The 23302-nt window shown below is 42.0% G+C and overlaps 1 protein-coding gene across 1 annotated transcript in view; it reads right to left on the bottom strand.

Moving 5' to 3' along the window:
• Positions 1-23302, bottom strand: part of LOC308297165 (F-actin-uncapping protein LRRC16A-like) — a gene marked incomplete at both ends in the record, with an annotated part of 139024 nt that overhangs the window by 13322 nt on the left and 102400 nt on the right. Inside the window, 10 exons of the mRNA XM_080740581.1 lie at positions 4045-4308; positions 5034-5143; positions 6434-6648; positions 7631-7697; positions 13106-13246; positions 15364-15451; positions 15956-16131; positions 20355-20486; positions 22155-22283; positions 22967-23065. Coding sequence (XP_080596707.1) covers positions 4045-4308; positions 5034-5143; positions 6434-6648; positions 7631-7697; positions 13106-13246; positions 15364-15451; positions 15956-16131; positions 20355-20486; positions 22155-22283; positions 22967-23065 — 1421 coding nt within the window. The remainder of the gene's footprint in view (positions 1-4044; positions 4309-5033; positions 5144-6433; positions 6649-7630; positions 7698-13105; positions 13247-15363; positions 15452-15955; positions 16132-20354; positions 20487-22154; positions 22284-22966; positions 23066-23302) is intronic.

The raw sequence follows: 23302 nt of genomic DNA, 5'->3' as shown, positions 1-23302 counted from the left end.
TTGGCTACCAAGCATTTTAGAAGCCTTATTTTCGTCAACTTAGCCATGATTAAACCTTGCACACCTCATGCATGGGAAAAAAACAGAGAAGAATGAGCTCTAAAAAATCCAATGCAATCCTGGATTGCATTGGAGTGGATTTGTGCAGTTTGTTCACAGCTTTCAAACAAAAAAATCCGATTGGAAATCCGTTCAGGCATTCTTGAGATAATCGCCATTATGTTTTACATGTAATGTAAACAAAAATGGCTGCCCTGTATGTTAGATGGGGTTGTATGGGGGTGGAACATGCAAAATCGCGATTGAAATCATGTTCACCAGATTTGATGGGGTCCAAAAAAAAAAAAAAAAAAATTAAAAAAAAAATTTTTCAATTTTTTTTTTTTTTTTTTTAATAGCCGAACTTGTTCGGGATCAGCACTCTACGATACGCTAATAAAGCCGAACTAGTTCGGGATTGGCACTCAAAGAGTTAAAAGCGAACATTTGTAACTCAAATATTTGCTTCTGGGTGGTCCCTGGAACAACATAATTTGAGATGGGGGTCCGCGGGCCAAATACATGTAATTTTGGGGGTCCTTGACATGAAAAAGTTTGAGAACCACTGATTTAAAAGAAGGATTTAGAAGACATTTATAGAATCGAGTCAAAAATATTCAAAGACTTGCACAAATGTTCACGATAAAAAAAAAATAGCAGATCTACAAGCTATCTATATATAGCTGCTATTTTTTAATGAATTCATCCGCCTCTTATTTCGCCAACCCACGGAACGTGAGAAGGATACAAACAAAGACTGTCTGTAGCGTCCAACGATCTTTTCTTCTTTCACCCGGAAAATAAAATGTATAACCGCGATCATCCCTTTTTGGAGCGGTGAAAGCGCTCCCAATAGACAGGTATGTCCGTGGGTATGTGGGTGGGTGGGTGGCTGGCTGGGTGGCTGGCTGGCCATGTCCGTAGCCTGGCAATACCTTGAGTGGCCACACACAACACACTAGTTAAAGGAGGGGCGCTGTTTTGTGCAGGCCAGGCACACTCACCACTCACTCACAGGCACAGTTTACTCACTCACTCACTCACTCACTCACTCACATAGGGTACAGCTGCTCAAATTCACCGCTCCACTTCGGTTTGATTTTTTAGTTATGATCCATCGAAAAAATGCGGTAGCACTTTATAATGAAGTACCTCAATAAAGGCTAATTAACAGCTAATAAGGCACTTATTAACAATGAATTAACAGCTAATAAGGCACATTAAGTCCTAATAGTGCATTTATAAACCCTTTACTATGCACTTATTATGAGATCAATTAACACTAACAAATCCTTAATAAAATCTCTATTATAACAGTATAAACAATTAATTAAGCCTTTATTAACACTTTATTAGGCAATTTAAAGCCACCTATTCTAAAGTGGGAACACATCGGGTACACCCGCCACTCTGACATGTCGGTTGAGTCCTAATTGTGCATTTAGAAACCCTTTACTATGCACTTATTATGAGATCAATTAACACTAACAAATCCTTAATAAAATCTTTATTATAACAGTATAAACAACAACAAGTCATTAATTAAGCCTTTATTAACACTTTATTAGGCAATTTAAAGCCACCTATTCTAAAGTGGGAACACATCGGGTACACCCGCCACTCTGACATGTCTCCTTTCCGACATGTCAGAGTGGCGGGTGTACCCGATGTGTTCCCACTTTAGAATAGGTGGCTTTAAATTGCCTAATAAAGTGTTAATAAAGGCTTAATTAATTGTTTATACTGTTATAATAAAGATTTTATTAAGGATTTGTTAGTGTTAATTGATCTCATAATAAGTGCATAGTAAAGGGTTTATAAATGCACTATTAGGACTTAATGTGCCTTATTAGCTGTTAATTCATTGTTAATAAGTGCCTTATTAGCTGTTAATTAGCCTTTATTGAGGTACTTCATTATAAAGTGCTACCGTTTTCTTTTCTTCTTTTTATAATTTGAGTCCCAGAGGGTCAATTATTTTTACCCCTTTTTCGCCACAATTTAGTCGTTTATACCAATTGATTCCTCCCCACACACATTTCTGTGTTGTAACTGCTGTTGTATCCTACTGACTCACCTGTCAGTGAGGAGCCCCCACCAGGAGGACGTAGAGCCTACTCCTCCCGCCCAACACTCCCTGCTGACAGGTTCCACCACAGCCCCTAGGAATACATGCAATGACCAGTATCACCCTCCCCATCCGGCTTCCCTCCCCCGAACACGGACCAATTATGTTCGCAGAGACACCCGACATAGTCGGTTGCACCACAGGGGATTCGAAGAGAAAATGCTTGTTTTGACCGAAAACGCAACCTGGGAAAAGATTCTGAGATAAATAGACATTTCTAAATCTGATAGCATTGGAGCGGATTAAGAGAAAGATTTCCGGATTACATAATTTTCGGTTCTAAGCAACCGGGGAGGCTTCATACGGTGCCGATTCTCATTTATAATTCGCGATCACTGTAAAAAACTGTAAATGACGTATATACACATCAATGGCAGTGAACCGTTGGATAGGAATTGACATATATACCGTGCACCAGAGATTCCGTTAGCCGGTATTTACCGGCCATTGACCGGTTAAATGTTTAATTGGCCGGTAATTATAAAGTCCACCGGCCGCCATGGCCGGCTGGGAAAATGCCTCTTAGGCTATTTTATCATGTAATCTTATTATTCACATAATTATTTGTCTAAAGTAGTAAAGCTACAACCATTATTTAAAACCTATCATAATTTTAAATTTGTATCATGTTCTGTCTTCTGTGAGTCTGACGACAGCGGAGCTCACCGCCACTGCTGCTGCTTCATGCTGCGCTGTTAGAGGTGGGACGTTCGCGAACGAATTGAGTCTTTTGAACGGCTCTTTGAAATGAACGATATTATGATTCGGTTCACAGTAGGGAGCCGTTCCTGAACAGTGGTGGGAAAAGTACGCCAGTCTTTTGAACGGCTCTTTGAAAGGAACGGATCCCAGAGATCCGGCTTACTTCAAAGAGCCATAAATCCCATCTCTATGAGCTGTGCGCATTAGATCAGTCTATATTCGTCGTACGATGGTTACGCGCATTGGAAATATCAGAGCTTCAAGCTCACAACAAGTCGAAACGCGCCGCGCTGTGAGCTTGTATGTCTGCTATTTTAGACACGCACACGGCCTTACGGAGAAGCATCACGTTTCACAGCTGACAGTTCCAGCACCTTTCAACAATCAGCGCTATACAGCGTGGTTTTAGTGTTATAATCAGAACAGAACTGGGGTTCTTCCAAGGTAATCTAGACCAAGCTGGACCCAGTAGACGATAATAAAAAAGGGACCCGAACTCTGTGGAATCATGGATATTATACAAGCACGCAACATGACTTTCTGATCGCATGGATGTGATCCCATCGTGGTCAAAGCAACAGAGGCAAGTCAAGTTAGTAACCTTCCTTGCGCCAACATAACATTAACAAAACAAAACAAATGTTGTGTGTTTGCATATTAAGGTTTAATGAGACGTGAAGCCAAAATCATATACAATTAACTTATTAATTTGTAGGCCACTGTGTGGCAGGGCGCGCAAACGGTTCGCTTGAGTTGCGCGCCCACTTTAACCTATTCACTTCTTTTTTGGCAAGCGATACTACTACATAAGTAGATAGTTAGGATATTATTTTGTTAACTCAGGAACAGATTGCAATTGCATCTGTGATAAAGAGGAAGGAAGCCCAGCGCTAACATAAAATGGTGTAATTATCAGTTGGGTGCACCATGCACATACAGTATCTCATCTGCAAACACGTATGTGACGTTCAATATAATATGGCCGATAAATTAATTGATTGGCCGGTAAAATATAATCCTGCCGGCCAAGGTGGCCGGCCCCAAAAATGCCTAGCGGAAACCCTGCCGTGCACACGTCAATGGCAGTGAACTGCTTCAAAAACACGTATCTCTTACTACACAATCCTCCTAAATTACAGGACACATCTTCCTAAATCCAGTTGGGCTTTGTTCACCTGGACTTTGGCTCCAGTGGTGGACTCTTAACAGCTGTCTTTGGTGAAGAGGGCTCCTCGGGGATGCAGGAGGGTATGGTTGGAAGGCCTGCAGAGGCTGAAGATGTGCCTGAGGACGCAGGAGCGGCTGCTTGGCTCTTCTCCGATTTATCCTGTTTGTCCGACTTGTCACCTTTATCGGACTTGGAGCGTGACTTGATGAGGTTCAGGAATCCCCCTTTGCTCTTCTTCTTCTCTCCGTCCAGAGAGTCCTTCAGAGAACGCCTCATGGGAGAGAAAGGAAGTTGGACAGAAAAGAACGGTAGGTATGGAAGTAACAGTGGAGAGAAGATTTGAAAAGTGACTGACTTATTCAGGGTTCCCACACATTTTTTACAATTAATTTCCAAAACTTTTCCAGTATATTTAACCCAATTTCCAGAACTATATAACAATAATTCAGCTCAATAACAGGTCGCTTACTCCTATGCACAATGCCCAAAGACAGGTAGTGTATGCCAGTGGTTCTCAACCTTTTCAGGCTGTGACCCCCGAAATAAACTGTTTTAACTGGGGACCCCAGTACCCTGACAAGCATTAAGAGTTGAGGAATTTTGTATAACACGGTTCTATTGTGAAAATAGCAGATCTACATGCTCACAACGCCTCGCAACGCGAGGCGTTGTGAGCATGTAGATCGGCTATTTTCACAATTTCTGCCTCTAATATTTGACAATTTGGCCAATGTATAATTTGTCATTTCAGAGGTATTAACAAAATCAATAACCAAAGACAATGCATAGCTATTTTTTCCAGGACCCTTGATCAATTCCAAAACCTTTCCAGTACTGGAAAAATATTTTTCTAATTTCAAAATATTTCCAGGAATTTCATGACCGTGGTAACCCTGCTTATTAATAATGAGTCATGACTCATGAGTAATGAGAACAAGAATCTATTAAAGATGTCATTAATGAGCACCGTCATCCCGTAAAACACATAGTTCTTACTTGGCATCCATCTTGGTGACCTTCTTGGAGAAGAATTCATCTACACCCTCGTCCACTCTTCCCATGAGGCCGTTCTGTTCCCCGTCCTGAGATGGAGCGCTGCTGATTTGCTAATAGAGCAAAAAAATAAAAAAATAAAATAAAAAAACATCAGAAGGAAAATCTGAGGTTGCCCAAGATACATTTAGCTTCTTTCCTTTTATCAGACACATTTCCTTGTATCAGACACATTTCGTCTTCTTTTTTTTTTTACTTTTAAAATAGTTCAAATAGCTGATCAGATCTACAAGCTCACAACATGTCAATGTACGGTAGATCGGCTATTTGAAATATTTTCAAATGAGTTAAAAAAGGGTTAGGGATGAGGTTTAGGCATGTACGAAAATATAGCTCATTGTCTGCATTCAGGGAAATTGCTCTGTTCATTTAGTAAAAAAATATTGTAACCTGGTTCTATAACCTCGGCCTGTGTGATCCGGTCTAGGCATGGCCTAAACCGAAAGATAAAAAACCTGCTGGTTCCGGCTACCTGATAACTACAACAAACTACAACATGACGTAAAGTTATTCCCGTAATAATGTGAATCAATTCGTTTATTCTCGCTAGACGCGCTGCAACAGCGAAAAGATGAACATACCAAACGATTATTATACCAAAAGAAACAATTATACCATTTTAAACATCTTTCGGTGCACGCCACCGGTGGTTCCGGTTTGGTGGTTCCGTCCACCTGTAGTCCCCCTGATGACTACAACATGGCATTAGTTGTTTCCGCCTCCGATCGGATCAGAAACCCGAAAATGGCATTGATCCCAGGCTAGGTTCTATATACCAGGGTTCCCACACATTTTTACCTATTAATTTCCAAAACTTTTCCAAAACTTTTCCAGAATATTGAACCCAAATTCCAGGACTATATAACAATAATTCAGCTCAATAACGAGTCGATTACTCCATGCGCAATGCCCAAAGACAGGCAGTGTATGCCAGTGGTTCTCAACCTTTTCAGGCTGTGACCTCCGAAATAATCATATTTTAACTGGGGACCCGGGCACCCTGACAAGCACTAAGAGTTGAGGAATTTTGTATAACACGGTATTATTGTGAAAATAGCAGATCTACATGCTCACAACGCCTTGCGTTTGCGAGGCGTTGTGAGCATGTAGATCAGCTATTTTCACAATTTCTGCCTCTAATATTTGACAATTTGGCCCATGTTTAATTTGTCATTTCAGAGGTAACAAAATCAATAACCATAGACAATGCATAGCTATTTTCTCCATGAACTTCCAGGACCCTTGATAAATTCCCAAACTTTTCCAGTACTGGAAAAAAAAAATCGAATTTCAAAATATGTCCAGGAATTTCATGACCGTGGGAACCCTGTCTATATACTCACAGGTATCTTGCTGGACTGGGTCTTCTTGTTCCTGCGGGGTCGTAGCTTGGTGAAGTGCTGCAGTTTCTTGCCCTCCTCAGATGGTAGTTCTCCCATCCCCCCATGAGGACGCTTGTCCTTGCCACGCAAGGTCTGGGACCAGGACGCCGGGGGCTGAGAGTCATCCATATGGACCGGGACATCCTCCAGAGCCTTGTCCAGGTCAAACTCCATCTCTGTTGATTGGAGGATCGATCAGATAGTTGCTACTATTAGATAATGTATACACACACGGTTGGATCCACTAAGAGCTGCTTCATCATAATTATGTAGAAAATTGTATTATTCAGGTCAGGTAGGTCCTGGTGGCGCTAAATGTGAAAAGGGTGCCACGTCTCTGCATGCATGACTTGAGGCGTTTTGTTCATAAAATGTGTATGGAAAAAGTTGACCTGCTGGTATAACGGGTCAATGTAAAAAGAGTGGCATTTGTTCCTTGACATAGTGGGAATGTGCGTGCAGAATGTCTCTGTAATCACAAGCTGCGTTCATGATTTAAGTGATTTTGTTCAAAATGGGCCAATCCTGATCTGTCTTGATCTCATGACTATAGAGATACTGTGTAGGGATTTGCATGATTTTTAGAGAAAATCTCAAGGAACAATAGGATTTTTTTTAACATAAGTCGGCCTCCTGGTTGCGCTATAAAAGGCAGATATGAAAAAAGCAGGGCAAAACATACTCTCCCCCATGCCTTCGTCTGGTGGAGACAATTATTTGAAATGATAAAAAGTGCATTTTCACTAACAGTAGGCCTACAAAAACAACTAATAGGTTGCAAGGTGCCAGAAAAAAAGGCATCTGATTAAGAAACGTATTCAATATCATTAACAGCTCTACAGATGCAGAGGCACACAAGAAAGCTATCTGTACATATTATTATTATTATTTTATATCTTATGCCAACTTCTTCAAAAGAGGCCAGAAACCTCGTTAAAAAAGGGGAAAAAATCAGTTTGCTGTGATAATGAGGAGGCGGCCCACTAGTGCAATGTTAAATTGGCACTGAGAATGAAAATGTTTTGGTTCAGGTTACTCTAGGCTGCAATGCCAGTCTGACAGCGTGTCGCGGGTTCGAATCTGGTAAACATACTGTACACACATTGATGGAAACGTCACATCATCTCATACAAAGAGTAATGAATAAATGATTCTTACCGAAGGCACGAGAAACTGGCCTCAACATTCTGCTGTGGATGCTTTTCCTCTTGGATTTCGGAGTCATCTGGAGACAACAGGAGATTTTAGATTTAGATTGTTAACATACTGCCCCAGCTGCCTATCAGCCACAGCTCTAGCCGGGGGGCTCTGATGGTTTCACTCGCTTAGACCAGTGGTTCTCAACCTGTGGGTCGGGACCCCGAGGGGGGTCCCCAAATTATTTAGTGGGGTCCCCAGATGATTAACTTAATGTGAAACATTGTTTTCCTCACTCAACAGTAAACAAACCAACATAAAGTTTAAGTGTATAGAGGGTATCTGCACATTTCTAAGTGACAATTTGAGGACTTTTTAATACCTCTAAAATGTCAAATTAAACATTGGCCAAATTGTCAAATATTAGAGGCAGAATTTTGAAAATAGCCGATCTACATGCTCACAACGCATCAGGTTGCGAGGCGTTGTGAGCATGTACAGTAGATCTGCTATTTTCACTATAGAACCATGTAATGCCTCAACTCTTCGTGCTCGTCAGGGTGGGGGATCCCCAGTTAAAATATGTTTATTTAGGGGGTCGCAGCCTGAAAAGGTTGAGAACCACTGGCTTAGACACACAACACACCACCTATCTTCAGCATAATATCATATTTACACAGTACAGTATACTGTATATTCCATACACAGAATGCATTTTTCCAAAATCGTTTATGAACCACTGCAAAGGCTATAGCAATTCTGATAAGAGATTCAGTCCATACTAGCTTCCACACATGTGTATGTATCTACTGTATCCTCTCTGTTATGATGCTGCGTCACACACAGCCTGTCAAAGTCTGATTTATTACCAAACTGGAGAGGTTATGACCTCCATCTACTTTCGCTTCTTGGTGATAAGAATAAAAATGAAAAGCAAAATCATAACGGAGATAATAATGAGGTAATATCCACATTGTCAGGTATGAAATTGCTTCCTGGTCAAACATGTAGGAAAACATACAAGCGTGTCAATGCATGGGTGTGACTAATCAGCTACTCAACCACTTCAGAATGTCAAAGACATCTAACTGTCGCTGACATGGGAAATGTTTTGTTCAACCCATTCTGAATAAAGTCAAATATTATTCAAAAATTACAAAAAACAAATATGTTGCTACATGCATTGAATACCAGTAAGACTCCCTAATCGGGAGATAAGCGACCGTCAGGTCGCAGTGTGATTTTAGGCCAAAATGTGTAGGAGCAGTGTCCAAAAATGTGTTTGAAAAAATCGGCCTGATGGTGGCGCTATTTAGGACAGATCCATGTTGATGAGATGAGTGAGATGCTACTTTTCTTGGCAAAGCTATCCTGACCCTGTGTTTAAGAGAAAAAAAACTTGGGCTAAAATATTATACTACAGTAGGATGTGAATGGAATTTGAAACAGCAGTATACGAGGTAAGACGCAAAACCGACTGCTCAACCACAGTGGTTTCCAAATTAGTTTGTTTAACAATTTGAACTTCAAATGTTCAAAAGTGCAAATTCATGTAAATCAGCTTTCGTGGCAAAGGCTGTTTAGCTGTTTTGAGTGGCCAAACAGCATTTGCCACGTGACCAGGTCTTAAGTTAAGGCATAAAAGCTTCAAACATATTATTTAAGTGTTGCAAGGACTCAATTATGTGAACACTGCGACGGCTGTCGATGCTTCTAAACTAGGCAAAGCACAGAGGACAATACAGCAGGCAGACACAGTGAAGAAGAGGCACAGTGTGGACAGAGAAAGACAGACAAAACAAAACTATAAGACAAAAAGAGAGTGTGGAGGTGAGGGGGGACAGCACAGGATTACTTACACGACTCGTGCAGCACAGAGTCTCCATGAGGCAAGGGTTGAAAGAGGGAAGAACAGAGGAAATAAACAAATAAATAAATAAATGAAAGAAACTAAAAAATAAGAAAAAAGAAACAGAACGATCACAAAGTAAGGCTTAAAGAGGTGGTGCCATAGTTTTGTACTTTTTCCTGTTTTGTACATTATGTGTCTATGGAGTTAACAATACTCTAATAGACCCCCAGGTGTGGTTGTAATATGCAAATACAGTATGTCTTCCCTGGGTATTTTTGGTTTCTTCCTGAAAGCCTCTTGAGTCAAAAGGTCCAATCGAAATACACCACTTTACACACAATAAAATAATCTATGCCCCTTTTTAATCATCTGTGGGTGTGGCTTCAGCTGAGTCACCACCCACCTGAAAACCAGGTACATGTATACTTAATGAACAGGTGGGTGTGGCCACATAAAACCATAATTGTAATACTTTCTGTACACTTTTTTTTTTTTAAAGATCTTCCCCCAAGTATAATCATAATACCTGATAATCATGTTTTAGGGGTAAAAAAAAATCACAGCACCCTGTCTTTAATAAAAAGAAGGAGAGCACAAAGGAAAAGAACAGCCACTAAAGAGAATGCCAAAGCCAAATCTATACTCCTTTGTAGGATGGTGTCACTTGCCAAAAAAGAACCGATTTTTCACCTAACAATGCATCCCATCACTTGGTGGAGTATACATTTAGCTTAAGAGCTATAGAATAGATACACTCCTATACACTGCTGTGGCCTGCATTTACAAGACGGAAAGGGTTTCCACATACAATACAGTATGTTGTATACTGTATGTCATAGGAAAGAAAAAAAAACAACAACATTGTTTTTGCACTGACCAATGATACAAATAATAAGTAAGTATAATCCAGTGCTGAGTGATGATCAGACCAAACACTATGATACTGAGTACTTTGTTTGAGTATAAGATACAGTGGAAACACACATACAGTACGTACACTCAAACATACATGTATGGGCAAATAACCAACAGTACTGTATAGTACTTTAGTATTAGTATCAGACTATCAGTACAGACCTACACTATGAAATATGCTGCAGGAATTTGGGTCATGATCTGTTTAGTTTGTGTTTATGTCTGGACAGCAGGTTTTGAAATGAGCTTAGATAAATGACACTGAGTCAGGTGCACCACAGTACATAATGTTCTGTACTGCACACACACACACACACACACACACACACACACACACACACACACACACACACACACACACACACACACACACACACACACACACACACACACACACACACACACACACACACACACACACACACACACACACACACACAGAGCTAATTTCTTATTCATAGGCTCGGAGTAATGCAATTGTCAATACAGAACTCTGTCTTGCCGGTTTAGAATAACATACGAGCTAGCCAAATCACATGTGGCAGGTACCGTATGAGATGTGTGTTTGTGTGTGCAGGTGTGTGTGTGTACTGTATGTGTACTGATCTAATCACATTTTACAGGTGCGCAGTGGCGTCAGTTCAGAAAAAAGTAAGGTATGGCAACATGACTGGTGTCTTGCGCGCGAAGACACCAGTCATGTTGCCATGCCTTAGCAACAGGCACGATGAAAAGTACATTTTATTATTTCCCCCTGTAGCCAAGGTATGACAGCTGCCATAGCTTGCCATACCCAAATGACGCCTCTGCAGGTGCGGTATGTCTATGTGTATACGTCAGTGTTTACACGCAAGTCGCCTATGCATGTGTGTGTGTGTGTGTGTGTGCATACCATAGTTGATCTAACCACTCTTGACAGCTATCTGGTCAGTGACATTAACAGAAATATACTGTAGCTAGATTCTTTGCAATGGTTTTCTCTGTAAAACACCTGACACCTCAAGCAATCATTTTCCTCCAGGCTTACTGCCTACAACATCTGCAGTGCCAGCCTTTAGCTCAGCTCTCTCTGTGTCTCTTAATGATTCCTTTTCCAGTCATTAAACCAGGAGTGGAACGTTACATGATAGATCCATTCATTTCACAGTATTTACCTATGTGGTGTTTTAAAACAACAAGCTTTCTTTGGATTGCTGAAATTGCAATATTTTGACACCAAGGTATTGGCATTGACAAAACTTCTGCTAATAATTCACAGTATTTGTTAATAAATATTACAATAGCTATATTACAATAGATAAGAAGTGGCCTTAGTGGGTTTGAGAATTGCAATGCACATTAGATTCAACAGGGGGATTTATTTAACACAAGGGGTGTGTTATTAAAAACTTTTTAACTGCCAAAAACCTCTTTTACACCTTTTTTAACAATGGTGTCAGTTGCCAAAAACGGCTTTTTATTAGTGTGGTTATAAAACAATCCAAACAACGATCGCAGATCGCCAAAACTGGGCCCATCAGTGTCCAGTTTATTTGTACTTCCGGATTATGGCCGGTAACCCGGAACCGGAAACGCCGGAACCGGAGACCATTTCTCTATAGCTCTGTTTCTTACTGTTCGTTTCCATTGTGAACACTAATGGGCATATCTCTACAGCTGTAGCTCCGTTTTGCATGCATTCTTTTTGTTCGTGAACGTCGAACGGCGTGCACATGCGTCGTGCAAGAGCCGTGCACGATGGACACGCACGTGTCCATGTTGAAAGGTAAGAAAACCTTTCTCCCTGCTTTTGACTGAGCGTGTGTGTCTGAGGGGGGCCTGTGTGTGGCCACAAACACACACACAGTCACACACACACCCCTCTGGCGGTTTAACAGAGATCAAGCAGCTATATCATCTCTGGTTTGAGATATAAAAATGCATATGCATATATATGCATATATATGTATACTGTATATGCATGTTTTGGCCTTGCTCTATTCAAGCTGATAACTAAAGAACGGAACATGCCAGGAACTTACTTTACTTTTGTGTGGGAAAGTAGAGGAGTAGATCTTTTTTATCTGTCAGTAAATGAGTTAAAGGAGTCATGGAGTCAGTTGCAAACAAAGACCCTCTAGACTCCAGACAAGCCATTCGACCTCAACAAACCCATACCTAAACTTGACCATGTGATTGCCCCTGACCAATCAGAGGGTGTAGATTGGAGGTCCACCAGCTGAATGTCTGCTTTCAATAAACCTCACAAAAGATATTTTTCCAAAAATATGCATTGCATGAGAAAATGATATCTTTTTACACAATATTTCCCTTCTAATGTGTGAAAGCCAGACTAGCCAGTAGCCAGTAGTTAAAAATGACCCCAAAACATGTTTTGAAGGGGAAATATATACATTTTAAGTTTTCACAAATCATGTTCACTGTGTGGTGTAGTTGTAACGTGAAAAGTTCAGCAAGCATTTAAGAGTGTAGTCCATTAGAAGTGTTAAAATAATTAGTACATTAGAAAAGTTGGCAACATTAAGATTATAAAGAACATGGGATGTCTTCACAAATAATTTTGTAACTACATAGGGAAAAGGGACTTTCCCATAATTCATTTGATATAATCTGGAGAACTGATATAGTACAAGTTAAACTTTAAAGCTACCAATTACCACTCATCAATACATTATGTACAAACACGTAGCTCACAGTAGGCGTACAAACACCCCCCACCCTCACAATACCATGCATGACTCCAGATCGTCCAGCCTTTCACCCTCCAGCAGCTCAACGGAAGCCCGTTTAGGGACCTTCTCCTCGGGGACGTCCAGGTCCAGTGAGCCCTGCTGCTGTAGGGGACGACCTCGACGCACCAGGTGGTCTGCCTGGGAGGAGCAGAGAAGGGACAGGGGAAATGAGTTGAATGTGATGAATGGAGAAGATAATTAAGACTCACTGAACTTGGACCTTTCTTGACTGATCAGTGTGCTTTTGTGAGGAGAGAAATAATTAATTAACCCATTAAGAGCTGAGGCCCATTCTCCAAATGCCCTCTAAAATCAGTAGTTCTCACACTTTCAAGATTTAAAAAAAATACTCAAAGATATCAGATGTACAAGCTCGCAGTGCGGCACGAAGTTGCATCTTTGGACATCGTTTTTCAAAGGCCTACGCCACTAAAGTGTTTCATAAGAATAGCTCCATGCCTCCATCTAGTGTACATTTTTGTTTTCCTATGCATTTTTTGCCTTTATAGATTGCGACCTTCGGTCGAAGTTTAGTATGTGAAATGGCAAATACTGACTCTGTCTGTCTGTCTGTCTGGACGTGTACACCTTTTTTACGGTCTATGGGTTTTCCGCTCTGACATCAAGCTTTGACATCACTGTGATGTCATGGGAACCACTCTAACAAAATCCTCTTTATGCCCATATATGGAGATCCCTGACGTCATCAATATTAAGGCCATATCTAACAGGACGTCATATGGGAATGCCCATATATGGAGGAAAACAGCCCATATCTGTGTGACTGGTTCAGACAGGGATCTCCATGTATGTGCATAAAAGGGATTGTATGTTGTGATGTCATGGGAACCACTCTAACAGAATCCCTTTTATGCCCATATATGTAGATCCCTGGTGTCATCAATATTAAGCCCATATCTAACAGGACTTCATATGGGAATGCCCATACAGTATATGGAGGAAGACGGGCCATATCTGTGGGGCTGGTTCAGACAGGGATCTCCATGTATGGGCACAAAAGGGATTGTATGTATGATGTCAGATGTGACAGACAACGAATAACTGAGTAAGCATGTTTGGGGTCTCACAGCATATCTCCATATACAGTAGATGAATCTCCATGTATGGGTACCAGGGGTCTCCATATATGGGTAACTGGTCGGATATACATCACTGGCCAGATGGCCAAGACATGGCACGCCTCCCCTGAGGCGTCTTACTAGTAGGGTATACAGAGGGTTGACAGGAAATGGGGAGAGATCGGGGGGGGTGACACGCAGCAAAGGTCGGAATCGAGACTCGAACCCGCGACACACTGTCAGGCTGGATTATCATGTTTTGTCAAAAATGCATTTTCTATTGATGCATTTTTGACAAAACATGACATTTTCAATGGACAATAACTACAGAACAGACGGGTCAAATGACTTGTGGAAGCCCAGGGAAAACCTCTGTGTCCGTGTCGATTGGGAGATCGATCATACTGGAAATATTCTGTGACTACTTGAAAAGGTAAACGGTAGTGTGGGCTTTTTGAAGCGGTGAAAACCGCTTCCAATGAGTGGCTTTGTGTGTCCCACGCCCATATATGGTCATTTCAGTCCAGAATGAACAGGTTTTTTCAAAAACAAAATGTGTGTTTAATGTCCATATATGGTCATCTCAGTCCAGAATGAACAGGTTTTTTCAAAAACACAATGTATGTCACCTCATGTCCATATATGGTCACTCCAGTCCAGAATGAACAGGTTTTTTCTGTCCCGTACGTCCAGAATATCAGTCCAGAATGAATAGGCTTTTTCAAAAAGCAAAATGTGTGTCCCATGTCCATATATGGCCATTTCAGTTCAGAATGAACAGGTTTTATCTGTCCCGTCCGTCCGTCCGTCCGTCCGTCCGTCCGTACGTCCGTACGTATGTGTGTAGTGTCTGTCCCGGTCTGATGATTGGATACTTTGAGGATTGGTCAAGCTTCACATGACAATTCGGCCCTCCAGATAAAATCATTAATTCATTCAGAATATAAAGAATGTATAGATCACAGAGTTCATAACTCTAGAACACATAGAATAAAAGTTCACCGCTTCACTTCGAACCGAGGTTTGATTTTTTTATTAATTTGCTCTTGGCAGTGAATGATGTAATGGATGAGAGGGACAAGCATTCTGTTGCTAAAAGGACAATACAGGGAAAACGAGTAAAATATGAAAACCTTCAATTGTTCATGGACAGCAAACATTAAGTGGAAGTCTTACCAGGGTATGTTGCGAGGTGGAGAGAGCCTCTAAGATCTCATCAACGATACGGTCAGACAGGAAAGACGCCAGACTCAGCTTCACCTCACTGCGAGACAATAGAAGGAGGCAATCAGAGAAAGACAAATCACAGGCATTGACAAGACTGAGTGATTTTTTTCTCCCCAATGTAGTAATTATTCCAACTGATTCCTTCCCACACACATTTCTGTGTTGTCTCTGCTATTGTATTGTACTGACTCAACTGCCAGTGAGGAGGCCCCACCAGGAGGTCGTAGAACCTTCGTCCTACTCCTCCCGCCCAACACTCCTTGCTGACAGGTCCCCCCAACCCGTAGGAGCTGGGGCGGCAGTGACAATGTTCACCCTCCCCGCCCGGCTTCCCTCTCTGAACACTTGTGCCAATTGTGTTCATGTAGACGCTCGAAAAGCTCAAAGCCAGATGCACCACGATGGATTTTAACCTGCAAACTCTGCATGTTGCGCAGAATTTTACCACAGCCGAGTGCAAGTTTTTTGTATTTGTAAGCGTCAACAGACATTTGATTATTGAAGCAAAACCGCATGCAGTATACACTACACACACACAAACCTTATTTTGTTAATAATATCAACCCCCGACTGCTCCAGGAGTGTTTTGGTGACAAAGCTCCTGGGAACGACCATCTTGGCTGTGCTGGCCTTCATGAGCTCTGGCCGAAGACTGCTCCTCTTCATCACATGGGGACAGAGGGCTTCTGCTGCATCCACCATGCACTCCAACAGAGTCTGGAAACATAGGGATAAGACATGTGTTTTACACAGGACAGTGAATCTAAACTTATTGCGACCATCAGGTCGCATTTACTATCAAAACCTCGACCAGCTGTCTGTCTGTCTGTCTGTCTGTCTGTCACACGTCACACTTTTCCCCTGCTCATATCTCCGCAACCGTTGCCCCGATCCATGCCAAATTTTGCACACACACTCCTTGCCTACCAAACCACAACCACAACCCATCAATTCTCACATGACCCTCTTCTAGCGCCACCATGAGTCCGATTTTTTTAAACACATTTTTGGACACTACTCCTACAGATTATGCCCTAAAATCACGCAAATCGCTACAAAGTATGTCTACACTCATGTCATCAACATGGATCTGTCCAATATAGCGCCACCATCATGCAGGCCGATATTTTCAAACACATTTTTGGAAACTGCTCCTATAGATTTTGCCCTAAAATCACGCAAATCGGTACACAGTATGTCTACACTCATCTCATCAACATGGATCTCTCCCATAAAGCACCACCATCAGGACGATTTTTTCAAACACATTTTTGGACACTACTCCTACACATTTTGCCCCAAAATCACGCTGCGACCTGACGGTCGCTTATCTCCCGATTAGGGAGTCTTACTGGTTCTACTATACTGACTGACACAAAAATGTGGTATGCCCCACCAACAGCCACATCATCATTTGATTACTACTAAGCCCCCCCCCCCAATCCCACTTTTTCCTATATCTATTATTGCTTTTAGCGTTTTTACTGATATGTAATGTATGTGGATGTCTTGGTGATTAATTGAGTTCAGTAGTCCACAATGGAAACAAGCTCCCCAGGGTCTTTTGTGTTATCCTTTTGGCATAGCTTTTTTTTATATTTATTATCTGTACTGCGGTACTGTTTAACTCATTAAAAGCGGGAAAAGTAATAGAGTATCTATAGTGCCATCCACGCGATGTCGCGGGAAAAGTAATATATTACTGTAACGGCGAGTAAAAATACCTAGTACAATGGCCGACGCTCCGGAGACGAAATCCGCGCTGATTTGTCATCATCACGGCTCCACGAGCACACAATAGTCATCCCATAACATTGAGGTGGACGGCCGATCTCATCTTTAATGTCCATTATCTCAAAACTACACTTTAGAAGCTAGGATGGAGGCAGATGCTCGCTTATTTTACACAGTTATAAAAGCTCCCGGTCGGCCATTACACAACTCCACGTGGACACGCATCGGTTCCGGCGCACGATCCGATGACGTCAGACCGGAAGTACTTCCGGTCTAGACTTCTGGCCTTCAAAATAAGACAGCGGCCGTTAATGGGGCCGGGAGGGGGCACTCTGGACCCCCTAATCCGTTAATGTCCTGGGCTCAGAATGAGTTAATAACAAAACTGTAGCAGCTTTAATTCTAATTTGAAGATAATATATTCAAATTAGAATTAAAGCTAACTAAAAGGACATATTATGTCCTTTTAGTTACATGAGCAAGATGCACTCTGATAACAGTATGAACCTTTTGATTGAATAAACCTCTGGTTCACAACATACAGTTTGCTTATCTGTGTCTTTTATCTCTTTAGTCTGATTAGCCACTAGCAATTAACCTTGAGTTGACATGTACAACAACATGAAGGGTGTAGGTGTGTATGTGTATGCCTATGTGCATGAGTGGGATGCTAATTCCCAAATGAAATCGATAGATTTGGCAGTGTGTGTGTGTGTGTGTGTGTGTGTGTACGTTAGGGCATTCACCGAATATTCGAATATTCGAATATTCGAATACTAACGTCACTATTCGACTTGGTAAACTGAATTCGAAAATCGCTTATTTTTTTAAAATATTTTTTTTACTCTTTTTTTTTTTTTTTTAATTTCTTTTTTAAAAATTATTATCATTATTATTGTTTATTCATGGTTCATACAGCTTGGCTAGATAGGAAGTCATAAAAGATGATTTGTCAATGCCCCTGGTGGATGAATTGGTGCAGTCTATATACTGATGTCATGATGCTGATGTTGTGACCTCCCGACTTAATTTCGGTACTCAGCGGTGTCTTCTCATTCATTCATCCCAGCTTCACGTTCATATTCTCGGCTGTGAATCCAAGGAAACAGACGTCGTTTGAGTGGGAGACACGCCGACTTCCAAATGCTTGTGTGGCCGTGTATTGGGCATCAGAGAGCGGATACATATTCAGCTGGTGGACTGGGAGGCGCGCGCGCGACACACACGCACGCACACACACACACACACACACACACACACACACACACACACACACACACACACACACACACACACACACACACACACACACACACACACACACACACACACACACACACACACACACACACACACACACACACACACACACACACACACGCCTTTGCTGCGTGTATCGCTGCGGGAGAAAGCCTGGTAGGCGAGGTTAATCGCTGCTAACGCGTCGCCGACCGTTTTAAAGAGAAAAGAGGAGCTTAAACACAACTTTTCTAATTGCTAGTGTTCCGTGTTGATATGTTTTCCTTTTCCACGACGAGTTGTGACTGCGTGATGACATGCAGCAAGGGAGGCGGCACGTCTATAATGTGAGCTTGTAGATTAAATGTTTTTGACAGAGCTCGAGCCGAGCGTTTGTGAGTGTGAGTGAGAGAGAAGAGACCCCGGCCCGCTGGTGCTGCTGCCTGCTGGAGCTGCTACTCACTGGACCTCCAGTCATTCAGTGTAGTCCCGCCCTGCAATGCTCATTCATCGGCCACAAACGTCGTCATGCCACGGACCTCCAATATTTACAAGCGACTTGGGCACTAGCCGTTAAGAAAGTATGAATGAACTTCCCCCGAACCTAAATAATTTCGGGTCGGGGCGTCCTCCCGAACCGAAATTATAACGGTATGGATCGACCCTAACTGCCTGTTGCTGATTATAGATTTGTTTGAACAGTCATTTTTTATTATTATTTCCACCAGCTCACGGTGCGAGCCGCGGCGTTGTGAGCTTGTAGATCTGCTGTTTTCACTAGTTTGGGTCCTGGGCGATTGTCTAATTTCTATTTTGGGTCACGGGCTAAACTGTTTGGTAATGTGAACCGCTGGGTTAAAGTCTTTTTATTTTAGAGCATGAAAGAGAAACTGATTAGAAACTGTTGCGCTGTGATGCAGGCAAACTATACAGCTGTCAAATGTACTGTTCCAGGGGAAGCACTGAGCGCACCCATACTTGCTGGTCGCTTAGTCCAATCAGGTCGCGGCTCATTTGTAAATGCCACGGTCAATAGCCAATCGTATTTCACTAACCTTCAGGTCTGTCCCGCCTCCAGTGGTTAACCCTCACTCGCATGTTGTGTTCAAGACTTGAAACAGCGCATCAATGATTGAGAGGCCGAGAATGGCTCGTTTTTATTGGATGAAAATATATATATAATTCCCGTCGAATTCCGACTATTCGAATACTTTGAGGTCGAATAATTCGAATTCAAAAAATCACTATTCGTGAATGCCCTAGTGTACGTACACATAAGTCATCGTATCATGTGTGTGTGTGTGTGTGTGTGTGTGTGTGTGTGCAACTGAGATCACACGTGTGCATGTACTGTAGTGTGTGATGTTGAAGCTGACAGGAAATCAATAGATAAGGAATGAGCACAGAAAGGGTCGTGCCTCTCTCCAGTTCTAACGACAGGGGGAAGGAATTGACAGAAGCTGTACTGTAGCTGCATCTATAACCACACAATATATTCAACCAGTTATCCTCTTTTTAGCCTTTCTTTTTTGTGCTGTGTCACAGCATCATTAGTTTATACCAGCGATTCCCAAGCTGCGGGCCGGGGCCCACTAGAGAGTCGTGAGGATATTGCAAGTGGGCCTCCAAATAATTTACAAAACAATGATTTCAATGATAACATTAATATTAAAAAAAGGGAGTTTCACGGAAACACCTTTATCTCCGCTTCCTGACTTTCGCTGCGTTTTTTGTCAAAACAGGGTATTTTCATTCACCCCTAACTAGGGAAAGCTTGGGCAAAACGACTCGCTTTCTTTTTCACAGAAGCACAGAGACCGTGTCTCTGTCCGTGTCGAATGGGGGATTGGTAGAACATTTTTAAAATATTCTATGAAAGATATTCTGTGAAAAATAGTTAAGTTTTTACTGCTATAGTATAACTTTATGTTTGCCAACACAACATCGTAACTGTACTGTAGGTCTACCTGCAGCTGTTGGTCCATGACAGTAGCCACCTCCCCAGCCATAGACTCCAGCTTCTCCTGGATGGGTCCCAACGACGAACCATTCACCTCCTCTCTAGAAGCTGCTCCTATGTGGTACAAGTTGGGTAGGAGCTGTGGAAGAATAATAGAAGATAATTCAACATTAATGTTGGACGGGTCATGGCGAGTGATCAGATGTAGCTTCAAATCTAAATCATTAAATAAATCATTCTTCTGTATAGTGATTTTCCAGAAAAAGTAAAACTTAGTAAAATCTCAATAAGGTGTGGAAGAGAAGTTTTTTAGTTTTCCTATTTTTCTGTTCAGACAAAGTATCATACTGTATTATCAGCAATCAAGAAAGTGCAACAACATAGTGCCGTACAATGGACATATGGCGTCATCTTGTGATGTTCCGCCGCTATTACTTTCAATGGTGTGATAGACTTTAACAAGTCCATCACTTTGCCTTTATCAGGTGTTTTAACTCAATGTCCTCCTGATATACAGTACTGCAGAGGTTCTCAAACATATTTGTCTCAGGTTTATGCCACGAGGAAAACGTATCCGTTTCCATTATAGGACAGATTGAAAATAATTGTTATACTTGGTGTTTAACCACTTAAACCCCAGCATTCCTATTCTGTGGGAAACATTCACCAAAAATAGCTGATCTACAAGCTCACAACGAGCTTGTATTATTAAAGTATCCTGAGGTACCCCTGGACTTGCATCACCATTAGCCTCGCGTAGCCAGGCTTACTCATCTGCGAAGAGAAAAGTCTGGTGACAATATGCATTTTCCAAGTTGTCTTTTTTTCACAGTGCGGTGTCCCTGCAAACGTATTCTCAGCTGAAAAAATCTGGTCTACGTTTCCTGCTCCGTCGGTTGCGAACGCAATAAACAATATACAAACATCCGAACAAGTTCGGCTTTTTTTCAATACAATACAATGTTTTTTTTGCTATTTTACATACCCTGAGCTGCTTGTAGAGATGTGGGTGGTCCTGGCTCGTCCTACGCTTTCCAACGACCGAGTCTAGATGGTCCGACGATTTATTCCATTGAAAATGGTTTAGAATAAAGTTTAGAGCCCCCCCAAAAAAACTCAATCTATACTGTCGGCGGCGCGACGTATTCCGGGGTGCTGATCCCGATCTAGTCCGGCTTTTTTAATAAAATGAATTAATTAATCGGAGGCCTCAACGAAGCCCCGGTCTAATTTTGGAACCAGGCCGCCTACCGCACTCTCTTTCCACCGGCCCGTAATCGGGTAACGCCGCCGCACCGCGCCGCCTAATCCAATACATTCTCAGATCTTTAGAGACCTTTTTCTCTGAACTGTGTTCCCAGGGCAGCGACAACGTTTTTTTTGCGGCTAAATAGCCTCCGGTCGGGCTTATAAAAAAAAGAGCCGATAGCTAACTCTTAGCTCTCTTCCTCCGGTCCACGGTCATAGCAATGCATGCAGTGAAATCCCAATCCACTTCTGCCAGGGTACCCGGATGATACTATGAAGCCTTATGGAGAAATGTCTGGCACTCTAGCGGCCTCTCGTGGCCTTGGCACGAAGTGAGTTAAGATCAAGTTAAGAACTACAATCTATTTTAGTTTTTCGCTGGGGAATGTAAACAGACCTGCACCGCATGACGTAACTTCCGTTAAATGCAGCCTTTCCGCTAGAAATCTTGGAACCAACTGGAAGGCATATTGTGGCCAGGGTGCATCACCCTAGGGTGCCACGGCACCCACTTTGAGAAACTCTGCAGTACTCTATGGATAACGTGTCTCTTTCTCACCGTCTTCGAGTTCCTGGCATCTTTGATGAGGTTCTCTGCAGACTTGACATCTTCCAGGATGACCTCCGTCTCTGAGTTCTTCAGAGAGTTCAGATGATCCTGCACCTTCACACAGATCCTGTCAATCATCTGGGAGATACAAATAAAAAAGGGTATGAAATCTGTAAGTGACTTTGATGAAAATAAATCAACTTCAAGTACGACTTCACCACTTTCCAATCTATCTTCATATAATTGCTCCTCACTAATATTCGCGATAAAATGGAGAAAGAAAAATCTACTCGGTCTGTGTCTCTTAGGAGGGCTGTGGGCGGGTCAGAAACCCGTCTACCAGTGACATCATCGTTAGGCAGATTTTTGCCTAAAATCTAAAAGATATTTAGATTTTTATTATCGGGAGAACAATGACGTCGATTATAGCATGGAAACTTGTCAGGAATAGAAAGCCTGTCGTTTCTATTAGCTTAGATTCCCCAGCGACTCCCATACCCATACTCCCATACCACTGGTAGACGGGTTTCTGAACTGCCCACAGTTGAGCTATGTTATCATAAATATTAGTGAGGACCAGAGTCGTCTAATCAGAGAGTTCTGCCACTGCGGGGTCAGAAACAGTGCTGGTCACGTGGTTCATTGTCACTTTACACCTCATAGACTTCAATGCATTCTGTAAACTTCCGGTTCGCGGTTTGTTTGAAGTGAACGGGAGTGACGCCACTCTCTCTATACAACACTCTGGTGAGGACCAATTATATGAAGAATTGATGAAGTCGTCCTTTAAAGGTAAATGACTGTGTGCTGTATGACTGCACCTGTTGCGTGGTTGTGGTGACGATGCCCTGCTGAAGCCGATAGGCCTGTTCCTGGAGGTACTTCCTGGTTTCATGGTTTCTGTACAGATAATTCTCTATCTGGAGAGGAAAGAAAACACAAAACCATCTTCATTACCATGTACAGTAAGTACAATGATATGAGGCTGTAAATCTGTGGGATCACTTTTAGTCTTTATTAAAACAAAACCATCTGTGCGGGCCGATCTGTGCCCGGGTAGTAGAGTCGGTAGGGTGCTTGCCTTTGAAGGTTCAAGGTTCAACTCCACCACCAATTCAAGGTATGAATAGCACAACTTGGTAATTAAGGCATGTGTT

This window comes from Nannobrachium achirus, assembly GCF_963921795.1.
Source record: "Nannobrachium achirus genome assembly, chromosome: 2".
Taxonomy (NCBI): Eukaryota; Metazoa; Chordata; class Actinopteri; order Myctophiformes; family Myctophidae; genus Nannobrachium; species Nannobrachium achirus.
Note: the sequence above shows the minus strand (reverse complement) of the source record. Positions and strands in the feature narration are given on the sequence as shown.